This window comes from Halichoerus grypus, chromosome 2 (genome assembly GCF_964656455.1).
Source record: "Halichoerus grypus chromosome 2, mHalGry1.hap1.1, whole genome shotgun sequence".
NCBI lineage: Eukaryota > Metazoa > Chordata > Mammalia > Carnivora > Phocidae > Halichoerus > Halichoerus grypus.
In genome coordinates this window covers 50,019,610-50,043,413 of record NC_135713.1, presented here as the reverse complement: position 1 = coordinate 50,043,413, position 23,804 = coordinate 50,019,610, and the positions used below count along the sequence as shown (strand labels likewise).

Below are 23,804 nucleotides of genomic sequence, written 5' to 3'. Positions count from 1 at the left end.
TGAATTAAAATGACAATACTTTCCAGCCACCGGACCCTTCCAAAAGACGGGTTTTCCTCTAACCTAAGAGGAGATCTACACTCTGCGGGAACACAATAAATACCAGTTCACTTACTGATCCTCCTTTAGAATGAAGGACTCGTGGATAACCAAGAGTGGCTTTTCTCGAGCTTTCGTGGGAACTGTCCGTTTGGAAATCTACCTCCCCATAGCAGGACAAGTTTAAAAAAAAGAAAGAAAGAAAGGAAAAACAGGTGAAACCTACGTAAGATTGGCTACAGCAGCGCACGCGGGAGACAGAACTTTCTGGGGGCATCCTGCCCGCGCGTTTCACGCGTGGTGCGCGCAGGTGGCGCTGCGGTCCCTGCGCTCCCGGCGCAAGCCCGCGAGGCGCCCAGGAGGCCACCCAGAGTCTCCGCGAAGGTGAGAGGAAGCTTTTCCACCCAGGCGGGGGAGGAGGGCGGGCAGGAAGCGGAGCCAGCACTGGTGAAAGAAAAGACTCCAATTCCCAGCCCCCCGCCCCGCGGGGTGCGGGCCGGCGGCGCATGCGCGACGCCCGGGCCCCAATTCCCCCAGCGAGGGAGGGAGGCCCCCGGCGGCCGGGAGGCTGCGAGCCGCGGCGGGACCCGAGCGCACACAGGGCGCTGCGGCGGCGGCGGCGGGGGCGAGCGGGGCTGCGGAAGCGGCCGTCGAGAGCGTGGAGCGCCCCGCTCGTTCGCCCAGACGCGTGCAGGCACCCGAGGGCACCGCCGGCTCGGCTCTGATAGGGGCCTGGCGCCCGCAGCCCCCCACGCCCGAAGAGGGATGCGTGAGTTTGGCCCCGGCTCTAGGGCAGGATGTGGGAGCAGGACAAAGGCTGGGCGGCGGGGGAGGAGTTGGGGACGGCGAGCCGGTGGCCGCTGCCGGAGCCCCAGCCTCGGGCGACCTAGCGGAGTGGACAACTTTCTCTGCAACTTTTGCAAAAAGAAAGATAAAAATTCGGCAAGCTGTTGCACAGCTCCAGGTCGCCCCGGCTCCCGCGAGCAGAGGGCAGAGGGGCACCGCACCCTTGCCGGGACCGGAGACGACCATCAGCTCCGCCGAGCAGGGCAGGAAGGGGCGCCCGTTCGGGCCCCAACCGGGGACGAGCGAGGGTAAGGGTGCCGGGGGTCGGAGCCGGGGGGCGTGCTGCGGCTGCTCAAGTTGCGGTGTCCACGCAGGGTGCGCTCTGAGAGCCCGGTAGCGTCGGATCGCTGCGCTGCATACCCGATGATGGATGAGCCGTGGTGGGAAGGGCGCGTCGCCTCGGACGTCCACTGCACCCTTCGCGAGAAGGTCAGTTCCTCCCCGGCCGCGGTCGTGGGGCTGGGCATTTAATTGGGTCTCGATTCGATGTCCTCTGGTCGTCCCGCGTAGGTACTCGAAACTCCCGGCGCTTTGCCTTCTTCTTGCCCTTACCCTTCTCCCGGAGTGTCGTGGGGGAGACACTGGAGGTTGGGAGAGCTTTAACTGGTTTTACTTATTAGGAACCCAGACAGCTAAACGGAGATAGTCACTGTACTACTTAAAGCTGTATTTCCCATAGTATTGATACCTGAGATGATTTTAAATAGTACATTAAAGAAAAGATTGTGCATTTATTTTAATGTGAAATTTAAAAATGTATATCTAGCAAGTTCTGCATAGGATAAATGATGCTGATTCTCATTGACTGTAACGATGTAGCAGTTTAAGATAGAAAAAGTTGTGACTCGATATAAAGAAATGTTAGGTAAATGAAAGTACACGGAATATATAGTTATGCTCCCCTCAAAAAAAAATCTCTGGGATGGGACTGAATAAAATTTAACTAGTCTAAGTGAGAGGCTACAAAACTGGGAGGATGTGGGGAAAAACAAACACTCCCCTGTCCCCTGCCAGTTTGCCTCTGGGGGCGGCTGATATGTGATCCCTACACTCACTCTGCTCACCTTAAAGAGAGAAGTGCTGATGGGCACTGAGAAGGTAGAACCTCCAAGAAGGTTGGTGGCATGGCCTGTGTGTCTTGCCTCCTGCTTCTGGGCTGAGACTGGGAAGGGTGGTTTGGGAAACAGGTGTGAAATAGAGTGTATTGGTTTTCCTTCCTTTTTTTTTTTTTTAGATTTTATTTATTTATTTATTTGAGAGAGAGAGAGAGCAGGGGGAGGAGGAGAGGGAGAGGCAGGCTCCCATGTGAACAGGGAGCCTGATGCGGGGCTGGATCCGAGGACCATATGATCATGACCCGAGCAGAAGGCAGACACTTAACCGACTGAGCCACCCAGGCGCCCCTTGTGTATTGGTTTTCTAGGGCTGCTGTGACAAGGGGACTTAAAACAAGAAATGTGTTCTCTCACAATTCTGGAGGCTAGAAGTCTAAAATCAAGGTGTTGGCAGGGCCATCCTAATCCTTAGCGTTCCTTGGCTTGTAGATGCATCATTGCATACTCTTGAGTTGGTTGTCACAGGGCGTTCTATCTGTGTGTCTGTCTTGTTTTCTCTCCTTATAAGAACACCAGTTCTACTTCAATCCAGTATGGTCTCATCTTAACTAATTACATCTGAAAAGACCCTATTTCCAAATAGGGTCACCTTCAGAGATTCTAGGTAGACATGAATTTGGGGGCGTGGGTGGATACTATTCAGCCCAATGCAGGGAGGGAGAGGCCTTCCTAAAGGGGTACTTGGGTCCCTGCACAGACAGGTCCCACATCCAGTGCATTTGTACCTAGTGTCTGTGGAGTTCTGCTTAAAAAGTCACCAGCTTTTCAGGGTTTTTTTCCCCTCATCAGGTAGTAGCTGTCTTCCAACCGTATTATTATTGTTATTTTCCTGTACCTACTAGTCTACCTCTGTCTTGCATTGGTTTCTCAGGCCATAGCTCTTTTCTGCTTCCTTTGGTCCTCTCCCGGGGGAGCAGAATGGCCAACATGCAGCCCGTTCTGGTCATCTAGAGAAGGAATCTAGGTCTTGGTGTTCAGTTAGAAAGCAGACCAGGCAGTCTAGGCTTGGTTCTTTTTTGGGTGGTGGCTAAATGAAGTAGAGAGAACTGCCATGGAAACTTGGCTTCCTTGGTTCTCATAGGCTTGAGTGTTGTCCGTTCTGCTCAGAGCTCGGGAGCAATGACTATGACCTGATTTGTCCCTTTCATGCGGGAAGGCTCTCTGAGAGCAGTAGAAACTGAACGAGCTCAGGTACCTGAGAATCCCCCATCTTTTATCCAAGCGTTCCAGCCACTCAGGGCAGCAGGGGCAGGCAGTCCCCCACTGACTGTGCCTCAGCCACACCACAGTGCCATCCGTGGTAGTTTCTTACGGGCTGCCCACCTCAGGGGGAGGAGGTTGGCCCAGGTTTTACAGGTTAGAAGTAGAGACCTCGCCCGGCGGTTGATGCCCGGGGTCCCCTGTGATGCCCGGCGTCTTATCTCAGGTTCCTTTGGCTATAGTGTCCTGCCTTCCCAATATATTAACTATTTTTCTGCTTTATTTCCTCTTTCTGTTCAAAGAAGCAGATGCCCCTCAAGACAAGTTGGCTTTATGGAGAGTGTGCAGAGAAAAGTGAGGACTAGGGGGAATCCAGCCCAGCCTCACCTTTCTTAAGGAATGAGGGCTGGCCTTTCATTTTCCCCAGAGTAATTTTCTAGTAAACATCTATTCCAGTAATACATTTCTAACCCTGTAGGACAACTTTGCAAGTGTCTGGCACACAGTCGACCCTCCTTGTTTGTCAAATGTTGCCAGATGAACACAGAGCATGTTTGCATGTGTGCTGTTGAATTGTCAGTCATTGAACCAGGAGTGGTTCTGCTCCCTGGATTGATGCAGGAAGCAAGGCTGGAGCCACAGAGATAACGGGAGCCCCACTTTGTCAGATGTGTGATTCCAGAATAGTGTTATACTATTCGTGTGTAAAATGTGACACTGGAAGTGAACTGTGGTGTTGGATGCAGACTAGTTACGGCGGTCAGACTCCAAGCCGCGTGTTTAATCTCTCTAAACTTTGAACCTGGCCGCCGTTGTCCATTCTTCCCACTAGCACCAGAACTTAGATCGTGTCAGTTCCCTGCCTAACGACCTCCAGTGTCCTCCCACTGCACTCACAATTACCTCTGCCTGTAGGACCTGACACAGTGGGCCCGGGCCTGCTCTCCTACCTTTTCTCCCACTCCTTCCCACACTGACCTCCTTTCTCTTCCTTTTTTTTTTTTTTTTTTTAAGATTTTATTTATTTATTTATTTGAGAGAGAGAGAGAAACAGCATGAGAGGGGATAGGGTCAGAGGGAGAAGCAGGCTCCCGACTCCTTTCTCTTCCTTGAATGAGTCAAGCTTATTTTGTGTCTCAGGGCCTTTGCACTGGCTGCTCCCTCTATTTGAAGTCTGCATTCCTCTGTTACTATTCCTCTGTGTCTCTCCATCATATCATCCTGTTTTGTTTTCTTTATAGTATTCACCAGTATCTGGATTTATTTCCTGTTGATGATCTTTTCCCCTCTGCTAGAACGTATGCTCTGCAAGAATCGGCCAGTGTCAGTCTTATTCAGTGCCAGGTGTGAGTGTCCAGAATAGAGCCTCTCCGATCTGAGCGGAGTTGTGAGAAGAATGATCTCCTTTAGTTTCTTCTTCTGTAACCGGGGGGGGATTTTATAGGAATGTTAGGAGTGACTGAGGACCTGAGAACTGTGGGAGACATGTCACGTGACAGGCATTGTGCCTTTCCACTTAATGATTGTTAAATATGAGGCCGAATGTGAAACCAACAGTCACTTTCATGTAGTGTGTGGTCAGAGTAAGGCTTGGGGTTTGTGACTACCCTCGGAAGGCTTCATTAAGTCTGACAGGTAATCCTTATTAAGAAAGGCATCATTATCCCATTGGGCTATTGGATGGTAGGGGGTTGAGGCTGAGAAAGGCATCAGTTTGCCAAAAGTCACGTCCCTGGGACCCAGCAGCTAGACACTGTCAGCAAATTCTAAGCAGCTAGCCTAAAGCATCCTGACTGTGATGGGGAGAATGGAACCTTCCTCCCGCCCACATCGCTCTGGAGGAATGTCTCTCTCTCGGGCTACTTTTATCCCATGCTCAGCCTTAAATTGCTGCCTTCATCATCCTTCCTGGCCTTGCCTCTGCTGGAACTGACCTAGAATCCCTTTCTCTCAACTACTTCCTCCCGGGGGTGGGGCTGCCAGCCAGTACGGGGGAGTCAGGTTTGTAACACCTGTGCCCTTGAACTTCTTCAGTGCACATGAGGCGGGGAGCAGATCCTCACCAGGCCAGTGGCGACAGTGAGGCTGTTGGTGATATTTCCCCATTACCAGGTGTATGTCCCCATGAGTATCCAGATTAAAGCTGAGAGCCCATTAAAACCTGGGGTGCCTGGGTGGCTCAGTTGGTTAAGCGTCTGCCTTTGGCTCAGGTCATGATCTTGAGGTCCTGGGATCGAGTCCCGCGTTGGGCTCCCTGCTTGTGCTCTCTCTCTCACTCTCAAATAAATAAATAAAATCTTTAAAAAAAAACAAACTGAGAGCCACCTTTTCTTTTTCCCCCAAAAGAGGAACCCACCTTAAGTTTAAAATTAGCTTTAAATGGGGCGCCTGGGTGGCTCAGTCATTAAGCGTCTGCCTTCGGCTCAGGTCATGATCCCAGGGTCCTGGGATCGAGCCCCGCATCGGGCTCCCTGCTCCAAGGGAAGCCTGCTTCTCCCTCTCCCACTCCCCCTGCCTGTGTTCCCTTTCTCGCTGTGTCTCTCTCTGTCAAATAAATAAACAAAATCTTTAAAAAAAAAATTAGCTTTAAAATAAGTTTAAAATTTAAGACCCCACCCTCCCAAAGCCATGTTGATAAGCCCTACTTGGCATGATCTGGTAGCTCTATCTTCCGGGGCCCTGGGGAGCCTGCGTGTCAGAGGCTCCCTCCTTCATCCTGTTCACCTCATCCTAGGATCGGGGTCATGTGATATCTCGGAGGTCTTCTTGGCCTGCCGAGATCTGCAGGGCAATCAGCCTCCTTCCTGAAGCTTCCTTTCTTTGCACACTCAGAGAACTTTACCTGTGTGAGACCACGTTTCTTGAACCAGTAGACTGATAGAGGACATTTTACTGATTTGTGACTGAATTTATACAAAGATCTTCCTACACACCATCAACAAAAATGACATTTAGTGATGATAACGTTGGCAGGTACTGTTGATTGAGCACTTACTGTTTCAGGCGGTGTGCCGAGCATGCCCCCCGCCCCATGCATTGACCCCTAATGCTGGCATTGACCTTGTTACACAGATGGGAGACTACAAGACTCAGAGGGTGTAACTGTTGAGAGCAAACAGATCATTGTATCAGAGCTTGAACATAAATTCATTTGCAAAAACACCCATTTTAACGAGGATTGGAGATCTGTGGCAGGGGACCATCAAGGCTGTACCATCGTGGTACTGTAGGCTCTGGGTTTCAGTCCGTGTTACGATGACTCTCCAAGTTGGGTTTTCTTTACACCACCCTGAGCAGCTAGCAGTCCCAGGCTCTGGCCTTGCTCTGGGCTTTGGAAGGGCCTTCCTTATTTGGTCCTGGCACCTCAGCTGTGTGTGGTGCTTCTCACCCTGAAGCGATTTGGCCTCCGCTGTCGTGTGTCCCTGGGGTGGACGTGATGGTGTTCTAACCTGTCAGGGCAGGGGAGGGACACCTCCAGGCCTTCTCTTACCCGAACTCTGACAGCTGGAGGTGGTAGAATCTCACCCCAGCTCGGTCCCCTGCCCCTGGGTTAAAGCCACATCATTTTCTAGTGGCTTCCAAAGCTTTCACGTCCTTTTATTTGTCTCTTCCAATATCAGTGTTTTTTTCGTCTCACTCTTCTCCCTAAATTCCTTAAACTTCCTCACTGCAAGGCTGACCATTTGACTCTTTATAGAAAGTGTTGATCCAAGTCCATGCTCCCAGTTTGCCTGGATCGAGCCCTAACTGGTTTTTCTGTTCTCCTCCCCTTTTGGGTTTCTGCACACCCAGGGGACAGTTCTTCCCAAATCATGAGACCAAACTGGATCTACCAATAAGAAAATGTTCTAGATACTGGCCACAGGACGTGTCTGCCCAGCTTAGTTCCAGAAATCTGTCATTTAAGCCTATCAGACCCCAATGGCTGGTTTTGACAAACCCTTATCCACCGACAGGGCTGCCTTATGGTTGTGGTCTTCAAGGGAGACCCTAAGTTGCGGGCCCTCAGGGCCCTTCCTGGAGGGGAAGGTGAGGCTTTTAGTATAAGCAGGGTTTCCTGCAGTCCTGTTGGCACAGATGATGGGGCTGCCCCCTGGGGTTGTATAGAGAGGATGGAAGACGGATTGAGAAATGGGGTGGGGGACCTGGATGAGACGTCATCATGGTGGCATCCAGCTTTGAGACTCCTTGACTCCAGGACCCCTACCTGTATTCTGAAGGGAGCTGGGGACAAAACTGAATCAGAATTGGGTGTTTTCTCATGAGCCCCTCTGGTCTTAGACAACAGAAGCTCTCAGTGTGCCCACAACACTCACCTGAGACTTGGTCTCATGCACCTTACCTGTGGACGAAGCAAATTGCCTTAGAGCCTTCCTTTCGTCTGCACATTAGGATGGTGTGATCCCCGCCACCACCTGCCTCCCGGGTGTCCCAGGAGAAAATACATGGGTATGGATGTACTCGGTCAGCTTTTGGGGCCTCTGGATTTTGGGGGAGGGCAGGGGGCTGGCGGGTACCCCAGTTGACTGGGGAAGCCTGTGCCAAGTGAGGGGAGGATGTTTAAAGCTTTGATCTGGCCCCGTGCCTCTACCCTTGACTTGTTCTTTGTCTTCCTAAACCACACAGCCCCTTGGGTAAAGGGAGTGTAGCCAACGATTCTCTGGTGTATCTGAGCACCTGGCAGAAAGAGGTGACACTGTGGGTCTGCTGTTTTCTCTCTTTTTGTTTTTTTTAAGTTATTAAACGTACACACACACACAAACACACACACACACAGGGTGGGGTAGGGTTTTTGGGTTTTTTTTTTTTTGCTTGTGTGTTTGTTTAGGAGACTACAAAAATAAATACAAGCAAACAGAAGAAAGTAAAATTCCTCCTACAGTCCCAGCACTTGGAAGTAATGATATTTTGGGTTAGGTTCTTCTCTTCCTTTGTGTGCATGTCATCATGATACATTTTTATTTTGTCTTCTGTGTTTTGTTTTTTTAGTAAAAAAGGAAAATATCTTGAGTCGAAACACTCTGTTCATTTCATAGTTTATCATGCACACATTTCTGTATCATTCTTCTGCACCCAATTCCTGGTTATTGGACACTAGCAAAAAAAAATTAGAAACAAGCGATTGTGCTAATTTAGTATAAGTAATATGAGAACATGGTAACAAAAACTAAGCTATATAAAGGGGTAGATAGTGGGGCGCCTGGGTGGCTCAGTCGGTTGAGCATCTGTCTTCAGCTCAGGTCATGATCCTGGGGTCCTGGGATCGAGCCCTACTCAGCAGGGAGTCTGCTTCTCTCTCCCTCTTCCCATCCCCCTGCTCATATTCTCTCTCTCGCTGTCACACTCTCTGTCTCAAATAAATAAAATCTTTAAAAAGGGGAGGTGGTAGATAGTGAATAGGCCTCCTTCCACCCTGTTCCATTCCCCTAGTTCCATTCCATTTACCCTTTCTAAAAGGTACCACTGATCCCAGCTTCTTGTCAATATTTCCAGAGTTATTCTATGCATAAACAAACACACGTATGTGTGTGTGTTCTAACACAAGTGTAGTAAAATTTACACTTTCTTGTACCATTTGATTTTTTTAATGTGTATTTTTAATAATTTAAATATTTTCTGTGAAACCAGTGAACAGAAGGGTTCTGTGACCAGAAGGGTTTGGGGTTTTTTTGTCTTTTCTGCTCATTGTAACTATGAAGGAATATAGTAGATGCTGGATAAATTTTTATTGAATAAATGGATGGGATATTTCTTTTTGGCCATTTTTTATCTAAAAATATATATTTTATCTTATAAAATGCCATTGTAGTATACTATAGTTCTGTAACTTAATTTTTTTCTTTCATAACCCTATATACAAAATAACTATGTCATTAACTATTTTTCTACAATGCCATGCATCATGTTTTATTGTGTGGATACACCAGGATTTGGTTGGCTCATCTCCTTGTTGGATATTTAGGTGGAGCTGCTTATTCATTTTTTAAAATTGAGTTGTAATCTATAGTGCAATGTACAGATCTTAAGTGTGCATTCAGTTTACAGTGCACAGTGAGTTTTGATAAATGTATGCACTCATGTAACTACCACCATATTCCAGATACAGAACATTGCCAGAGCACCTAGCTAGCTCAGTTGGTAGAGCACATGGCTCTTGATCTCCGAGTCATGAGTTCGAGCCCCACATTAGGTACAGAGATTGTTTAAATAAATAAGCTTGAAAAAAAAATCTTAAAAAAAAAAAAAAGATATAGAACACTGCCATCAACCTAGAAAGCTCCCCTGTGCCCCTCCTCAGTCACTCACTCTGTCCTGCTCCCAGCCCCAGGCAGTGATCTGCTATTTGTGGATTGTATTTATCTTTCTTGGAGTTTCATATAAATGGAGTCACCTGCACGTACTGTTTTCTGTCTGCCTTTTTCTATTTAGCATAATGTGAGATTCATCTGTGTTGTTGTGTCTATGAGGAGTTTATTTTTTTCCTGCTGAGTAATACTCCATTTGTTTATGTATACAACACAACTCTTTCATCCATTTCTCGCTTGTCCTTTGAGGCATTTCTAGTGGACCGTTTGATTATAAATTGCACCATGGTGGTGATCCTAGTTTGTCTGTGCATATGGCCGTGAGAATAAATTCCTAAAATAAAATTGTCGGTCATAGGGTAAAATTTTGAGAATTTTGCCTATCACCAGTTAATAAATTCCCAAAAGGTTGCATCTGTTTGCACTTCCACCAGTGGTGTGGGAGAGTGCCTGCTTCCCAACAGCTTTGCAAGACCAAGGTATTGCTTTTTTTAAAAAAAATCAGTGCCCTTTGGATAGGTCAAAGTGGTGTCTCCTGGCTGTGTTTGAAAGGGATGGGAACCCAGGGTGGGAAAAGCACTGGAGGCTGGAGGGGAATGGGAAGGGAACTCTGAATATCTCCCAGGACCTGGGGAGCCCCATCTGCAGCAGGGAACCGGCCTGGGACGCATGTCAGGCTGGGAGAGTGCTGTTGAGGTAATCTCCCGCCCTGGCCAGAAAACTCCCAGTGCCCCCTCGGTGTGTTGCTCCCGACCCCAGGTGGCACTTCCTTAGAAACTGAATCCTTCCAGATTTGCATTGTCCGGAGGCATTGGCTCCCTTGGAGGTCACAGGGGCAGGCGAGGCAAGAGCCTGGGCGTTCTTTGGGTTACAGACAACCACACTGGTACCACGAGCTACTCAGTCCAGAAATGACCATCCAGTGACTTGGGTGGGTGGGCTGGGGGAACAAGAATGGGAGGGGAGGGTCATTAGAAGAGAAGCACCAGGAACTAGATTCAATGACTGTAAGGAAAAGTTGGAAAGAACCTAAATGCCCATCAGAAGGGAATTGGTTTTGCTGTGGGGGACCCATTAGATGTGATGTTGTGGAAGACAGCTTGGCACATAATGACTGCCGATTTTTCTGGTCATTGTGAAAAACCCAGACAACTCAGAGCATGTCTGACTCTGGAGTGTACCTCAGTTTGTTTTAACTTTTTATGATAGAGATTTTTAAAGATACACAAAAGTAGAGAGAATAGTAAAATGAATCCCATGTACCCTCCACCGAGCTTAGTACCAATTTCATCTGTTCCCCAGACAGCGTATCATTTTACCTATAAATATCTGCTAACAGACTGTTTTTTAATGTAACAACTATGCCATTATCACACCTAACAAAATTAACAACAATTCATTAATATTTATTGTTGTCCAGTCCATGTTTAGTTTGTCCATGTGCTTCAAAAATAGTTGGTTTATTCAAAACATTATCCAGATAAAGTCCACATATTACATTTCTTAAAAAATTACTCTTGGGGGCGCCTGGGTGGCTCAGTCGATTGAGCGTCTGACTCTTGATTTTGGCTCAGGTCATGATCTTGGGGTTGTGGGATCAACCCCCGCATTGGGCTCTGCACTCAATGGTGAGTCTGCTTGGGATTCTCTCTCCCTCTCCCAACCCACCCCCCAAAAATAATCTTTTTTTAAAAAATTACTCTTAAGTTTTTTATTCCATGATGGTCTCCCTGCCCGCCCCCGTTCCCTTAAAAACATTTTTTTTCCCATAATGTTGCCTTTTGGAGAAACCAGGTCATTTGTTCTGATAAATGTCCCCTACCCTTGATTTGGCCTGTTACTTCCTCATGGGATCATTTAACTTGAGTACATGGTTCACAATTTGTTTTCTATACTTCCCTGCTCTTGTGGGATTTTAATATGCTGTAACCTGCTGTTGAGCTGTCAGCTCAGACATCACCTCCTCAGAGAAGCCTTCCCTGACTCCCAGACAAGGTCAGGCCTGGGCCCCTTGTTACCTTCTCAGACCACCCCATGTTATTCCTTCAGCGCTTAGCACGATTTGTAATTATACAGTTCTTAAAGGGAATATTCGATTTAGAACTGGCTTAACCCCTGTAAAGGGCAGGCCCGTGAGGGCAGGCTGGGGCTGTGTCTCTTCAGTTCCAGCAGAGTGACTGCTGCACATCACGGACACCTTATCTGGAGTCCGTGCCCTACAGCCCACACGTTGCCTTCCTGGACTTCGCTGTTGAAACAGGCTTATGGGGTAGGTAAGCATGGCTCCCAGGAATCCATCCTGCTGGTAGAGAAAGGGCCTCTGAGAGCTTAAATGCTCAGCCAGGGCTTCCCTCTTAAGTGAGAGAGCTGGGCTTTAAAACCATGCGATCTGCTGGCCAGAGTCTGACTTAGGACAGGCAGGAGAATTGCAGCCAGCCTTGAAGTCAGTGATGGTGCAACACGAACTTGCCCTTGAGCGACGTGAGAATGCGGGGGCTAGTGGTATAAAGCTGTTGGCTCTGAGTTCATATCTCTTGGTAGTCTCTCCTTTTGTGCTCACTTTCTGTTTTGAAATAATACCAAACTTACAGAAGAGTTGCCAGCACGGTACAGCAATCGGGAACATTTTAACACATGCACCTTATCGTTCTCTTCTTCCATCTTTATTCGTTTTTTCTCTGGAACCGAGTTGCAGGCATCATACCCCATTATCCCTTAACACTTCAGGGTTTATTTTGCATGGTTACTTTTGAGATTGGCCATGAAGTGGTTTTGGGGGGCACTTTTGTCAGACCACTAGGAACATCTTCCCAGGTGTCGGGAACTTCCCTGGAGGCCTGTTTGGGGAGGAAGGGATTTTAGCATTCTGGTGAGAAAGGAGGAAGCCTAGGGGCCACAGGCAACCTTTCTACACCGTGAGTCTGGGGAAGGCAGAATTCTGGCTTATTTCCTTGGACCATCTCCGTGGCCTCATTGGCAGACAGCCTCTTTATCCAGCACTCACTGAGCCCCAAGTATAACCTGTAGACCTATGGGGGGCTCTGCCAGGGAGTGTGCACTCAAGCACGATAGTCCACATTACTGTACATTAATGGGTGTTTGCTTGACAAACCTTCCCTTGACGATCCAAGTCCTCAGGCAACCCCCTCTAGCGTGTACTATAATTATCCCCATTTTACAGGTGAGACATCCTTAAGTTTAGGTAGTTAAATGACTTACCTAAGGCCATACTGCTAAGAAGACGGCAAAGCCAGGATTTGAAGGCGGCAACCTGGCTCCAAAGCTCACATTGTTAACTACTGTGCAGATGGTGATACCTCGTTGCCTAGAGATGTGTGAACAGCTTCAAAGAGGAGGTGCGGTTTGGGCTGGGTTCAGAGGATAAGCAGAAGCTTGCTAGGCAGAGAGAGGTGTGGACGAAGTTCATCTCCCAGGGCCCAGGGCAGTGCGTGATGGCCACTCGGGGACCTGCCAAGGGCGGTCTGGTGAGTAGGGGAGGGGAGGAGAGGGACCAGGAGCACTGGCTCTGGGGATGCGGGGCTCCCAGAGGTGTGCGCGTGTCCCGCGAGCACGCGGAGTACTAGGAGGAGGGAATGCTGGATCACTGGGAAGTGGCCTTGGCCTTGGAGACCTCTGCCTTCAGCGTTGGTGGTGATCCAAAGAAATGGCATCTGAACTAGGGCAGAAAGTGGGGAGACTTGAGAGTTTTAGGAAATAGAGTCAAAGGACCAGTTAACAAAAGGAGGGAAGGGTTTCAAGTTTCTTACTAGTTGGAACAAAGTAATTTTCCATTGCTGAGCACGATTGGCTTTTTTCACAGTGAACATGGTTCTTAGAAAGCTCCTCCTAGCATGTGCTAGTTTCTGTTTCCTCTTTAAATACTTCCATTCACTTAAGGGAGTTGATGTGTATTGGGCGCCTACAATAGGCCAGACGCTGTTAAATGCTTGGCGCACATTATCTCATTATTATCTCATTGATTATTATTGTTGCTTTAAAAAAAGACAAGTTGGGGCACCTGGGTGGCTCAGTCGGTTAAGCGTCTGCCTTCAGCTCAGGTCATGATCCCAGGGTCCTGGGATTGAGCCCCGCATCAGGGAGCCTGCTTCTCCCTCTGCTGCCGCTCCCCCTGCTTGTGCTCTCTCTCTCTCTCTGAAACATGAATAAATAAAATTTAAAAAAGACAAGTTAATTGTCCTGACCAAGACACTGGCAGTTCTTAAACATCGGTGCGCGTTCATTCTTAGCGTTCAACGTATATTTTTTAAAGCCCGCCACAAGCCAAGCACTACGAGCTGCTGGGAGTAGAAGTGGTGAACACAACCAAGTTCTCTACCTTCATGGAGCATGTGGTCAAGCGTCAGGCTCAAACGAAGCGCACGTAAAGCCCAGATGGGCGCCCAGCTGCGTCCCCAGGAAGTCTCAGAGAGTAAGGCTGGAAATGGGGAATGCAGTAGACCACGAGGGCTGCCTCAGACTGGAAACAGTAGAATTTTATTCTCTCACAGTTCTGGAGGCTAGAAGTTCAGAATCAAGGTGTCTGCAGCTCTGTGCTCCTTCCAGAGGTTCTCAGGGAGGATCCTTCCTTGCCTCTTCCTTGGTGCTCCTTGGCTTGTAGCTGCATTGGTCCTTTCTCAGTCTCCATATTCACCTGGTCTTCCTCCTGTATCCGTCTCTGCCTAGTCTTTCCTCTGTATGTCTGTGTGTCTCTGTTTTCTGTCCTCATGGGGACACCAGTCATTGGTTATGAGCCCCCCCAATCCAGTACAACCTGTCCTCACTTGATCACATCTGTAAAGACCCTATTTCCCAAAAAAGGTCACATTCTGAGGTTGTGGGTAGATAGGGATTTTGGGGAGACGTTATCCAAGTCAGTGCAGGGGGAAGCCTCCATTTTTCTGTGAATTCTCAGAAGATCCCAATGCCTGTGATCAGCTGACCACAGTGGCAGAAACCCTGGACAGTAGATCAACGGGGGAATGGCGTCCCAGCAGAGCGACTCAGGACTAGTGGTAGTGCTCACCCTGCTCACCTGTTTCAGGCTGGTAGGGCCAGGGTGCCCAGGAGGATCCATCAGAAGGAATCTGGAAATCGGGGACAGGATCTGGAAGTGTCACATGAAGAGCTGTTGAGGCCACCGCTTAGGAATGGTGACCCAGGAGGGAAGGTAGAGAGATCCAAGGGTTGGACCTGTTACAGAGAACTGCCCCTGCACCTAGATAATGGAGGGTGTGGGAGAATGAGGGGCACCCCCAGTTGAGAAGGTGTGAGGGATGTGGTCATATCCGGAAGCTGCCGAAATGAAGAACGAACCTAGGGGACATTTTATAAAAAGGCCACGAGTGTTGTGGGGGTGTTGGGAGGTCCCGGGGGCTGGAGTGGGAGAGGGACCATGGAGAGGTGGGCACACATGTCTTTGGCCACAGCTGGGTGCCCAGCAGCCGTGGCCGGGCCTGTCACAGTCTGCTCTGGAGGGCAGAGGCTCTGGCTCCTGGGAATGAGGTGGTGTGTCCGGAGCTGACCCTTTCCTGAGTTCAGAGGGCCCGTGAGAGATGCGGTGGCTTGGCATGACCTTTCTGTCTGCTGGCAGGAAGCTACAGGCCGGAGGTCAGCAGGAGGGGATGTCACCGGCTCTGTGTGCCGCAAGCCACCCTCTCGAGGGTGTTGAAATAGTTTTCTTGCAGAGATGTTGGTTCTTTACCGAAAATACCTCCCAGGGCTTTATGAAGCAATTGGGGCAGAGAGGGGAAGGAGGGTGATCCTCGGGCCTCACAGGGCCTCCTAGGTCCTCCTAGGTCAGTGGTGTGCACTCCTGAGGCCTCTGAAGAACCAGCCTACCCCCCTCCCCTTTCTTTTTCCCTTTCAATTTGCAAGTCTCCACTTCCTGTTGGTCACCTTGGTTACACATGGTGTTTCTTCCTGTCTTGCTACCCTTTGTTCTCAGGCAGACACGATCCCTCAAGCTGTTTCTCAACCAGCTGGCCCAGTGCCTGGAGGCCCAGCCTCCCTAGGGAGGCAGTGGTTGGCAGCACTGAGGATGAGCATGGCGGGCAGCACAGAGGAGACCAGTGTGGTTTTCAGTCAGTGGCCGGTGTGGGAGAACCCCTCAGCCCCGCTCTGACCTTGGCCATTTATGAAGTGGTTGTCACACTCAACGCAGCATCACACCCCAGGCCCAGCCAGTTCCTCTGATGTCCAGGTCCAGGATTTGCCACTAACCTGCAGTGTGGCCTCGGTTTTCTGGGTACCGGCCAGTCCTGGGGTGGTACCACTGACTGGGCCCACCTTGGCAGGGTGAGGGCTGGGATGGAGAGCCCAGATGGAGTTAACAGTTGTCCGTAGGGCGATAGCACAATGAGAGACAGAAGTGGGGGGGGGCATGTGTGCAGAGAATCAACACTGTGTACATGCTCACACTTCTCTCTCAGTGGTGGGATTGCTAGTGAATTTAATTTTCTTTGTATTCATATCTGTGTTTTCTAAAATTTCTATAGTAATAAGATATCTTATAATCGGTTAAAGATAACATCACTTTGGAAGGAAAACACAAACCTAAACTATCCCATGGAAGCCACAAAACCGTGTTATGAGCATGGAGTCAGAAAGGCCAGATTCAGATCTATCACTTATTAGCTAGGTGACCTTAAGCAAATTCCATCGCCTCTCTGAGCTGTCCTCGTCTGGAATACTGGGATGCTGATAATCCCCACCTTGTGGGCTTATTGGAGGATGAGAGGACAGAATGCATGGGACACAGTATCTGGCAAATGAGATACATATGTATTTGAAATTATGTATGTAACACATGTATATAAAATGGAAGGTTGTATAGAACTCTTCATCACAATGGGTGATTCCAGATACTTGTGAAGACCAGAGAGGAGGTGTAAAAGCCTGGGGATGCTGAATTCTGGGGGAAAGAGAAAGCTCTGTCCTTGCCTTGGGGTGGCACGTGCCTCAGTCTACTCAGTAGCAGTAGATGGCTTCCAAGGAGGAATCAGGTGTTTGCAGAGGATCAGGAGTTGAGTTTCTATAGAATATATAGAAAAGATATGTGTATATAATATCTGAGGTGGGGCAGTTGGAGCGTTGGTGGGGGGGGATTTAATTTGGAGCCGAGTCCCTAGACCCCACAGGGCAGGGCACCCAGGGCCGCCTGGGTGAGCTGGCATCTGGAGCCTCTTGTGCTGCTCCTAGGCTCCTAATGGCATGGCTGTGGGGAAATTCTTACCAGGGCAATTCTGCACGTGAAAGCAATGGTTTTTGATCTCAGCGAGCTTTTCAGTAAATCTCTCGGCTTAGCATCATCAACTTATTGGGAGTTGAGCCAGGAATTTTCTCCGGAGTCTCACCTTGCAGATGCGTTGGGGTTTAATTTCCCCAGCACACCCATGCGCAGCTGCCAGCACCCTAAAGCACCATCTCCCAGAACCAGCTCTCTGGGATGTTGTTACTCTGCCCGCCACCCCCCACCCCCGCCCCCGCCCTGAAAGGGATGGTGGTAATGGTGATCTGTGGATAAACAGATTGAACCTAGAGTTTCCTAAAACTATGTTAAGTTTTTCCCTGAACAAATGTTTCAGGGCTTCCAGTGAGCTTTTAGGAAGGAACAAAGTAGTATGCAGTATATAGTATGGCCCACAGATCCCTCTTCTTCAGGGAGTGAACCTTGGGTCTGGGATGTCACGGAACACACATTGGGAAACACTGCCTTGGAAATGACTGAGTGTGGAGTGTGCATAATTTATCATTCTTGAAGTTCCCAGTCCCCTGTAAAACACTGCCTGCTTCCTTTGTGTTCACCCTCTGCTGCTATTGGGTAGACTGAGGCACGTGCCACCCTAAGGCAAGGACAGAGCTTTCTCTTTCTCCTAGAATTCAGCATCCTTAGGATCTTACACCACCTCTCTGGTCTTCAAGAGCATTTGGAATTGCACATTATGATCGTTTCATTCAATCTAAGATCAGGAGCAGATCATTTTTACTTACCTTTTCATTTCAAGTATTTGCTTTTGTCCAAGTTTGAATGTTTTGTTAATTATTAAGTATCTTTTTTGTGTCAAGAATTGAGGTCACAGAGCTGAACAAGATGAACCCATCCCTTTCCTCGTGATGTTTACAGTCGAGGAGTGAAGAAAGACACTAAAAGTAAATGGGTGGAAGGACGGATGGACAGATGGATGGATGGATGGATGGAGAAAAGTTCTAGATGCTTGGGGAATATCTGATAGAGGCATGACCAGGAAACACTTTTCAGAAGTGACTTTTAAGCTAAGATCTGAAGGAAGAGTAGGTTAATGTTGAGAAGTAAAACCATAAGGCAATTAGAAAACAACTCAGTGCAGGACACCAAGGGTTAAAATGAAGACTTCCCTTCCTCCCTTAATAGGAGAAACCAGGGGTGACTGGCTGAACTTTTACAGCGCATGTGACCTTCAAACTTCTCTGAGGTTAGCCTCAAAATGCCGGCAGAACCTGTGTGTGAAGAACACAGGCTGAATTTTCTCCCCCATCTGTCCTGCAGCAGTGACAGGCCAGGGTCCCTGCCCAGCTGTCCTGGCTGTGGGCTCGGGCCTGTTTAGCTGCACTTCAGCCTGGCCTCACCCATTCTCCCAGGCACATCTGAGCCCAGCACAGGTGTAGAGTGTTTGCCACCTCTGCCGAGGTCAGTGCCTTTGGGGGAGGGGAGAGCAGTGGCGGCGAGCCACGTGCCTGGAATCTTCAGAAGCCTGTCCAGGCAGCCCTGCTCCCTCTGCATGCATCCCAGTTTGGGTCCTGTATGCGTTGTGATTCACTTGTCCGTGGCCTTTCTCGGAGCACTGTCCCTCTCAGATAATCCTCTTTCTGCTTTGGAACCCCCAGACAGAGCTCTTGGTCAGCAAGCAGAGTGGTTATTAAAGGACTCAGCCTTTTCCGAACGTGTACCACCTTCCTTTTCCCCAGAATGGTGCCTCTAGTCACAGAAGTGTCCCATGTCATAGCAGAGTTTCCCGCTCAGGGGGCAGTCCCCACACCCCCATTGGTTACCAAGGAAGGATGCAGGGCTGGATAAGGAGACTGGGGTGAGGCAGGGATGGCCACGGGCAGAGAAAGCATTCCCCCAGCTGGTGTTGGCTGAGGTCACATCTGTGTTCATCACGAAAAACACTCCATTCATTCAAACATTCATTCACTCATTCAGCAGATACTCATTAGCCCTTGCTGTGTGCCAGGTACCAGGGGTACATCTAAGACCTGGAGGGAAGAGGACTCCCTCTCTCTGACAGAGGTCACATTCTGCAGGATGGAAGGAGGAGGACAGTTAATAAGGAAGCAAACCCTTTATTCGACAGCCACTGCACAGTGTGGGACAGGCTGCTGTGGCAGGGAGGGCGGCCAGGGAAGGACCGGCACGGACACCGCAAGGAAGAGAAACGGCCCAAACATCCAGAATGGGGGTCTGATGGAGTCACGACACAACCGCACAATGACGAAACGCTCGGCGACCATTGAAAACATGGTTTCCAGTGCCATCTTGAAGGGGAAGTGGGGTACAATTGCAGATTATGGTCCCCTGTTGTGGAGGTTTGCACAGAGAAAAACATCTGAAGAATCCATGTAAAACTTAACACGACTTCTCTGCGCGAGGGATCAGAAGTGATATTTGTTATTTTTTTCTACTTTTGAAAATTTGTCAGTGAATATATAATTTATAACTAGTAAAAAGGAAAGAAAAAGAAAAAGATCACTACTTGTGGGTTGGACTTGGGTGGGATGTTGCATCTTGTGAGGACGAAGTGGGATATTTAGCATAGTGCTGGCATGGGGCATGTTCTTATGAAAGGGCTGATTTTCTCACAGTCATGATGTGGGATTGCCAGAGAATCCTTGGGGATACATTTTGAGCTGGGCCTTAATACAGTGGGTATCTAGTCCCTCCCTCTTTTTCTTTTCAAACTGGAAATACAGTAATTGGAATTCAAACTGATTACACATTGAATGTTTTTTTTTAATTTCAGTCTTTTTTTTGGAAGTTATTTTTTAATTTGTTTTTAAAGGTTGTTGGACATACAATATGTTATGTTAGGTTTCAGGTGTACAACATGGTCACTCGACAGTTCTATACATTAAGCTATGCTCACCATGATAGTTACCATCTGTCACCATACAACGTTATTATAGTATATTGACTATATTCCCCATGCTGTACTTTTCAGCCTCGAAACAATCTTTTTTTTTTTTTTTTAAGATTTTATTTATTTGACAGAGACACGGCGAGAGAGGGAACACAAGCAGGGGGAGTGGGAGAGGGAGAAGCAGACTCCCAGCTGAGCAGGGAGCCCGATGCGGGGCTGATCCCAGGACTCTGGGATCATGACCCGAGCCGAAGGCAGACGCTTAACGAATAAGCCACCCAGGCGCCTACAATCTTCTTTTATTGACGTAACATTATATTAGTTTCAGGTGTACAACATAAGGATCGAATATTTGTATATATTGGGAAATGATCACCACAATAAGTGTCGTTAGCATTTGTCACTTAACATAGTTACTTTTTTTCTTGTGATGAGGACTTTTAAGATTGACTCTCTTAGCAACTTTCAAATGTACAAGACAGAATTACTAACTGTAGTCACCATGCTGTACATTACATCTCCAGGATTTATTTACTTTATACTAAGTTTGTACCTTTTGACCGTCTTCACCCATTTCGCCCATCTCCCACCCCCTCGCCTGTGGCAACCACCAATCTATTCTGAGTTTGGGTTTTTTTTTTTTACTTCGAGTGTTTTTTAAAAATCCAGTGTTGAAAGCATGAAAATAAAAATCACACAAGATCTGAGCCGTCCAAGATACCGCTGTGAACATTTTGTTGTATATCTAAGTTTTTTCTTGTTCTTTGTTACTATTTTTATTTTTTTCATTATTACTATTTTTAAAAACCAAAATAAAGTATTTTGGTAACAGAGGCAGTTTTTTGTAAGGTGGATTCCACCCCCGCACCTGAACTCCTCACGGCCACCTGTCCCTGGCCCCAGCCTGCTCATTTCTAGGTGTAGCTGAGGAACGCGTGCTCTCCTATTGGGCTCAGGGGATAGAGGGCCCGCGGCTTGGGAGGGAGAGTTTCTGGAAGCCTCTGCCTGTCCCGATGCCCCTCTTCATCTGTGCCCTGCCCCCACCCTATCTGCTGGCCACAGTGATGTTGCCCCTGCCCTCCTGAGCGCAAGGTCACTCTGCCTGGCCCGGTTCCTGCCCCTTTCCTCCTACACTGGCAGCCGAGTGCCTGCCTAATCCGGGAGGGCTTTACAGGCCGCCCCTCACAGGCTGCTCTTTTGTTTCTGGAATCCAGGCCCCTCGATAGGAGGGGCTGGCTTCAGGCACCCCTGCTGCCGGCTGCCGTGGCCTTTAAGCTGACTTAGGTCAAAAGTGCTTGGGGAGGAATGCGGATCTTTAGAGCAAAGCCCTTGGAATGAAGGCCTTCCCCCCCTAATTGGGTTAGGGAAGGAATCAGCTGGGCTCTCAAACTAAACAGGGGAGGCATGCTGGCGTCCCACACTGTTGTTCATCTGCCAAGGAATCGCCCTTCTCGGCACCAGAAGCTGAGGCTGAGAGCCCTGATTCCACTTGGCTTGGGGGTTCTCTGGAAGACCTGGGATGGGCGGGTTGGTTTCCTTTCCTGCAGAGGCCCTCAGGCCCAGCTGTAAACCCTCAGGTCGAAAGCTGCATTCCACCCGACAGAGCAGGTTCCTTGGAGAGTCCAAAGAGCTTTTCACAGAGGCAGATAAGCTCCGTTTATCTGAAGTTTGATTGCCTAGCTTGAGGAAGAGGCCACTAAAGCTTGCGGATTGCTGTTAAGTGCCACATACTTCACAGTTGTGGCAGTGTGCCCGCCCCCCCCCATTTTTTAGGATGAGGGCACTGGGGTTCAGAACTCACATGCCCAAGGTTAATAAGTAGTGGAGTTGGGATTCCACCCCAGAGCTGCTGACTGTAGTCTGTGCCAGGCTGCTCCCCAATATGTGGGGAGAGAAGTGTATTTGGTGCAGGGAAGCGTATTACTGTATTCATTCTTTTTTTTTAAGACTATTGGTCAGAGCAGTGTCAGGTTCACAGCAGTATTGAGCAGAAGGTGCAGAGGTGTTCCATGTACCACCTGCCCCCAGACAGGCACAGCCTCCCCCATACCCACAGGCCCCACCAGAGGGGTACATTTGTTATAGTCGGTGAACCTCAGTGACACACCATTGTCACTTAAAGTTTATGGTCCACATTCGGGTTCCGTCTTGGTGTTGTACATCCTGTGGGTTTGGACAAATGTATAATGACATGTATCCACCATCATAATATGATACAGAGTAGTTTCGTTGCCCTGAAAACCCTCTGTGCTTGGCCTGTTCTGTCCCTCACCCCCCCAGCCCCCAGCAACCACTGCTCTTCTTACCCTCTCCATAGTTTTGCCTTTTCCAGAATGTCATATAGTTGGAATCCTATGATATACAGCCTTTTCGGATCGGCGTCTTCCCCACAGTAATGTGCATTTAAGTTTTCGCCTGCCTCTTCCTGACTGTTCGTTCTTCTGAACTCATGCCCATAGTTGCAGAGCAGCTGCCTCTGGGCCAGGGACGCCCTGGACGCCGGCAAATGGTACAGGCCCGACAGACCTGACCCCCACCCTCAGGAGCAAGAGCTTAGCAGGAAGACACATAAATAAGTAAATATTTGGCCACGAAGAATAGCATGCTCTGAGAACCAGGGGGGACCTGATTTGGAATGGTGAGGGGTCAGAGGGAACCTCTCTTAGGAAAGGACATTTATTTATTTAGTTAGTTTAAAAGATTTTATTTATTTTATCTGTCAGAGAGCGAGCACAAGCAGGGGGAGCGGCAGGCAGAGGGAGAAGCGGGCTCCCCACTGAGCAGGGAGCCCGACTCAGGACTCGATCCCAGGACCCCAGGATCATGACCCGAGCCGAAGGCAGACGTTTAACCGAAGGAGCCACCCGGGCGCCCCAGGAAAGGACATTTAAAGCAGGATGTGAGGAATGAGCACAAGTGGGGATAAAGAGCCTCACAGGCCTAGCTTTCAGAATCCTGCCCGCTTTTGGCACCAGCCTCTTCTGGGAAGCCCTATCTGCTAATTCCTCCTTGGCGTGTATTGTTGCCTGTTCCAAAGGTCCATAGCTTTTTCTTTCTTTTCTTTTTCTCTTTTATGCACGAATGGCTTCCTTTGAGAATCTGCTCAAGCCGCTGGACCCTTTTCCCAGGAAAGTATACAAGGGAGGACCTACAGTATGTTGCTCTGAGCTCTCTTCTCCCAGTTCACCCAAGAGAAAATTCCAGAAGCCGTTAAGTTTGGCTGAGTTGAGCAGGGAGGGAAGTCAGGACTTTGCATCTCTTCCTTGTTGTGTTTTGGGACTTTGAACTGCCTCGAGGAGGGCCGTGCTGCCAAGGGTCAGTTGTCTGATTTCCAGCAGCGGCTGCCGACGGAAGCAAAGATCTGTGATTGTCGTTGCTTCTTGTCAAGAGCCTCCTAGCCCTCGGTTGAGAGGAAATACCCAAGTAGCCTGCAAGCTTGTGGGGGCTGCTGGGGGGTGAGAGGGAGGCTGCTGTTGGAGCTGTCTGGCCACAGTCCTGGAGGAGCCTGGCTGAGAGGTCTTCACGTGTGGCCATCCTGCCCATCTTGATGCCCAGCTCCGAGCCCTTCCGTGGTTCTCTGGTGCCCTCAGGGCAGGCTAGATATCTTAGCATGGCACACAGGATGGGACTGTGCCCACCCATCCCCACCTGCTCTGTCCAGGCACACCCTACCTGTCTGTCTGTTCCAAGTGCTGCAGATTCCCTGGGCAGAACACGTGTAGCTTTCTAAGTGCTGTTTTTGCTGCTGAGCTTCCTTCCTTCCTGCATCTTCAACAGGTCAATTCCTAGATGTCCTTCCAAATCTTGGCTGGATACATCTCTCCTCCTTGAAGTCCCCACTGACTGCTCCTTAATGCCGATGGGCTCAGGGCATTTGCTACTCACCACTACAGTTCAGTCCCTCCTTCTGCCCTGGTTCTCCCCCTCCCTGCCTTCATTCCTTCCACAACTGGTTATTGGGCACCTGATGATGTTCCCTATCATCCTAGGGTGGTGACAAAACAGTGAGGAGCCAAAGCAGACCCAAACCCTGCCCTCAAGGAGTTTGAAATCCCATGTTGGCCACATAAATTCATCAACGAAGATGAATAATACACAAAGAAGTCAAGTCTTTTTTTTAAGGAAATTAAACTAATGGTAAATCTTTTCCATGATTTAAACAAACAAAAAAATTAGGGAGCCTG

At 48.9% G+C, this 23,804-nt stretch overlaps 1 protein-coding gene across 2 annotated transcripts in view; it reads left to right on the top strand.

Moving 5' to 3' along the window:
- Positions 1–393: 393 nt before the first annotated feature.
- CCNJL (cyclin J like) overlaps positions 394–23,804 on the top strand; it is a 52,947-nt gene continuing 29,536 nt past the window's right edge. The window contains exons 1-2 of one of the 2 annotated variants that reach the window (XM_036103624.2): positions 394–423; positions 1,200–1,314. In XM_036103624.2, the coding sequence (XP_035959517.1) occupies positions 1,249–1,314 (66 nt within the window). In that variant the 5' untranslated portion in view covers positions 394–423; positions 1,200–1,248. Of the gene's footprint in view, positions 424–646; positions 809–1,199; positions 1,315–23,804 lie in introns of those variants that run through there. The other variant, XM_036103623.2, reaches the window with a different exon arrangement.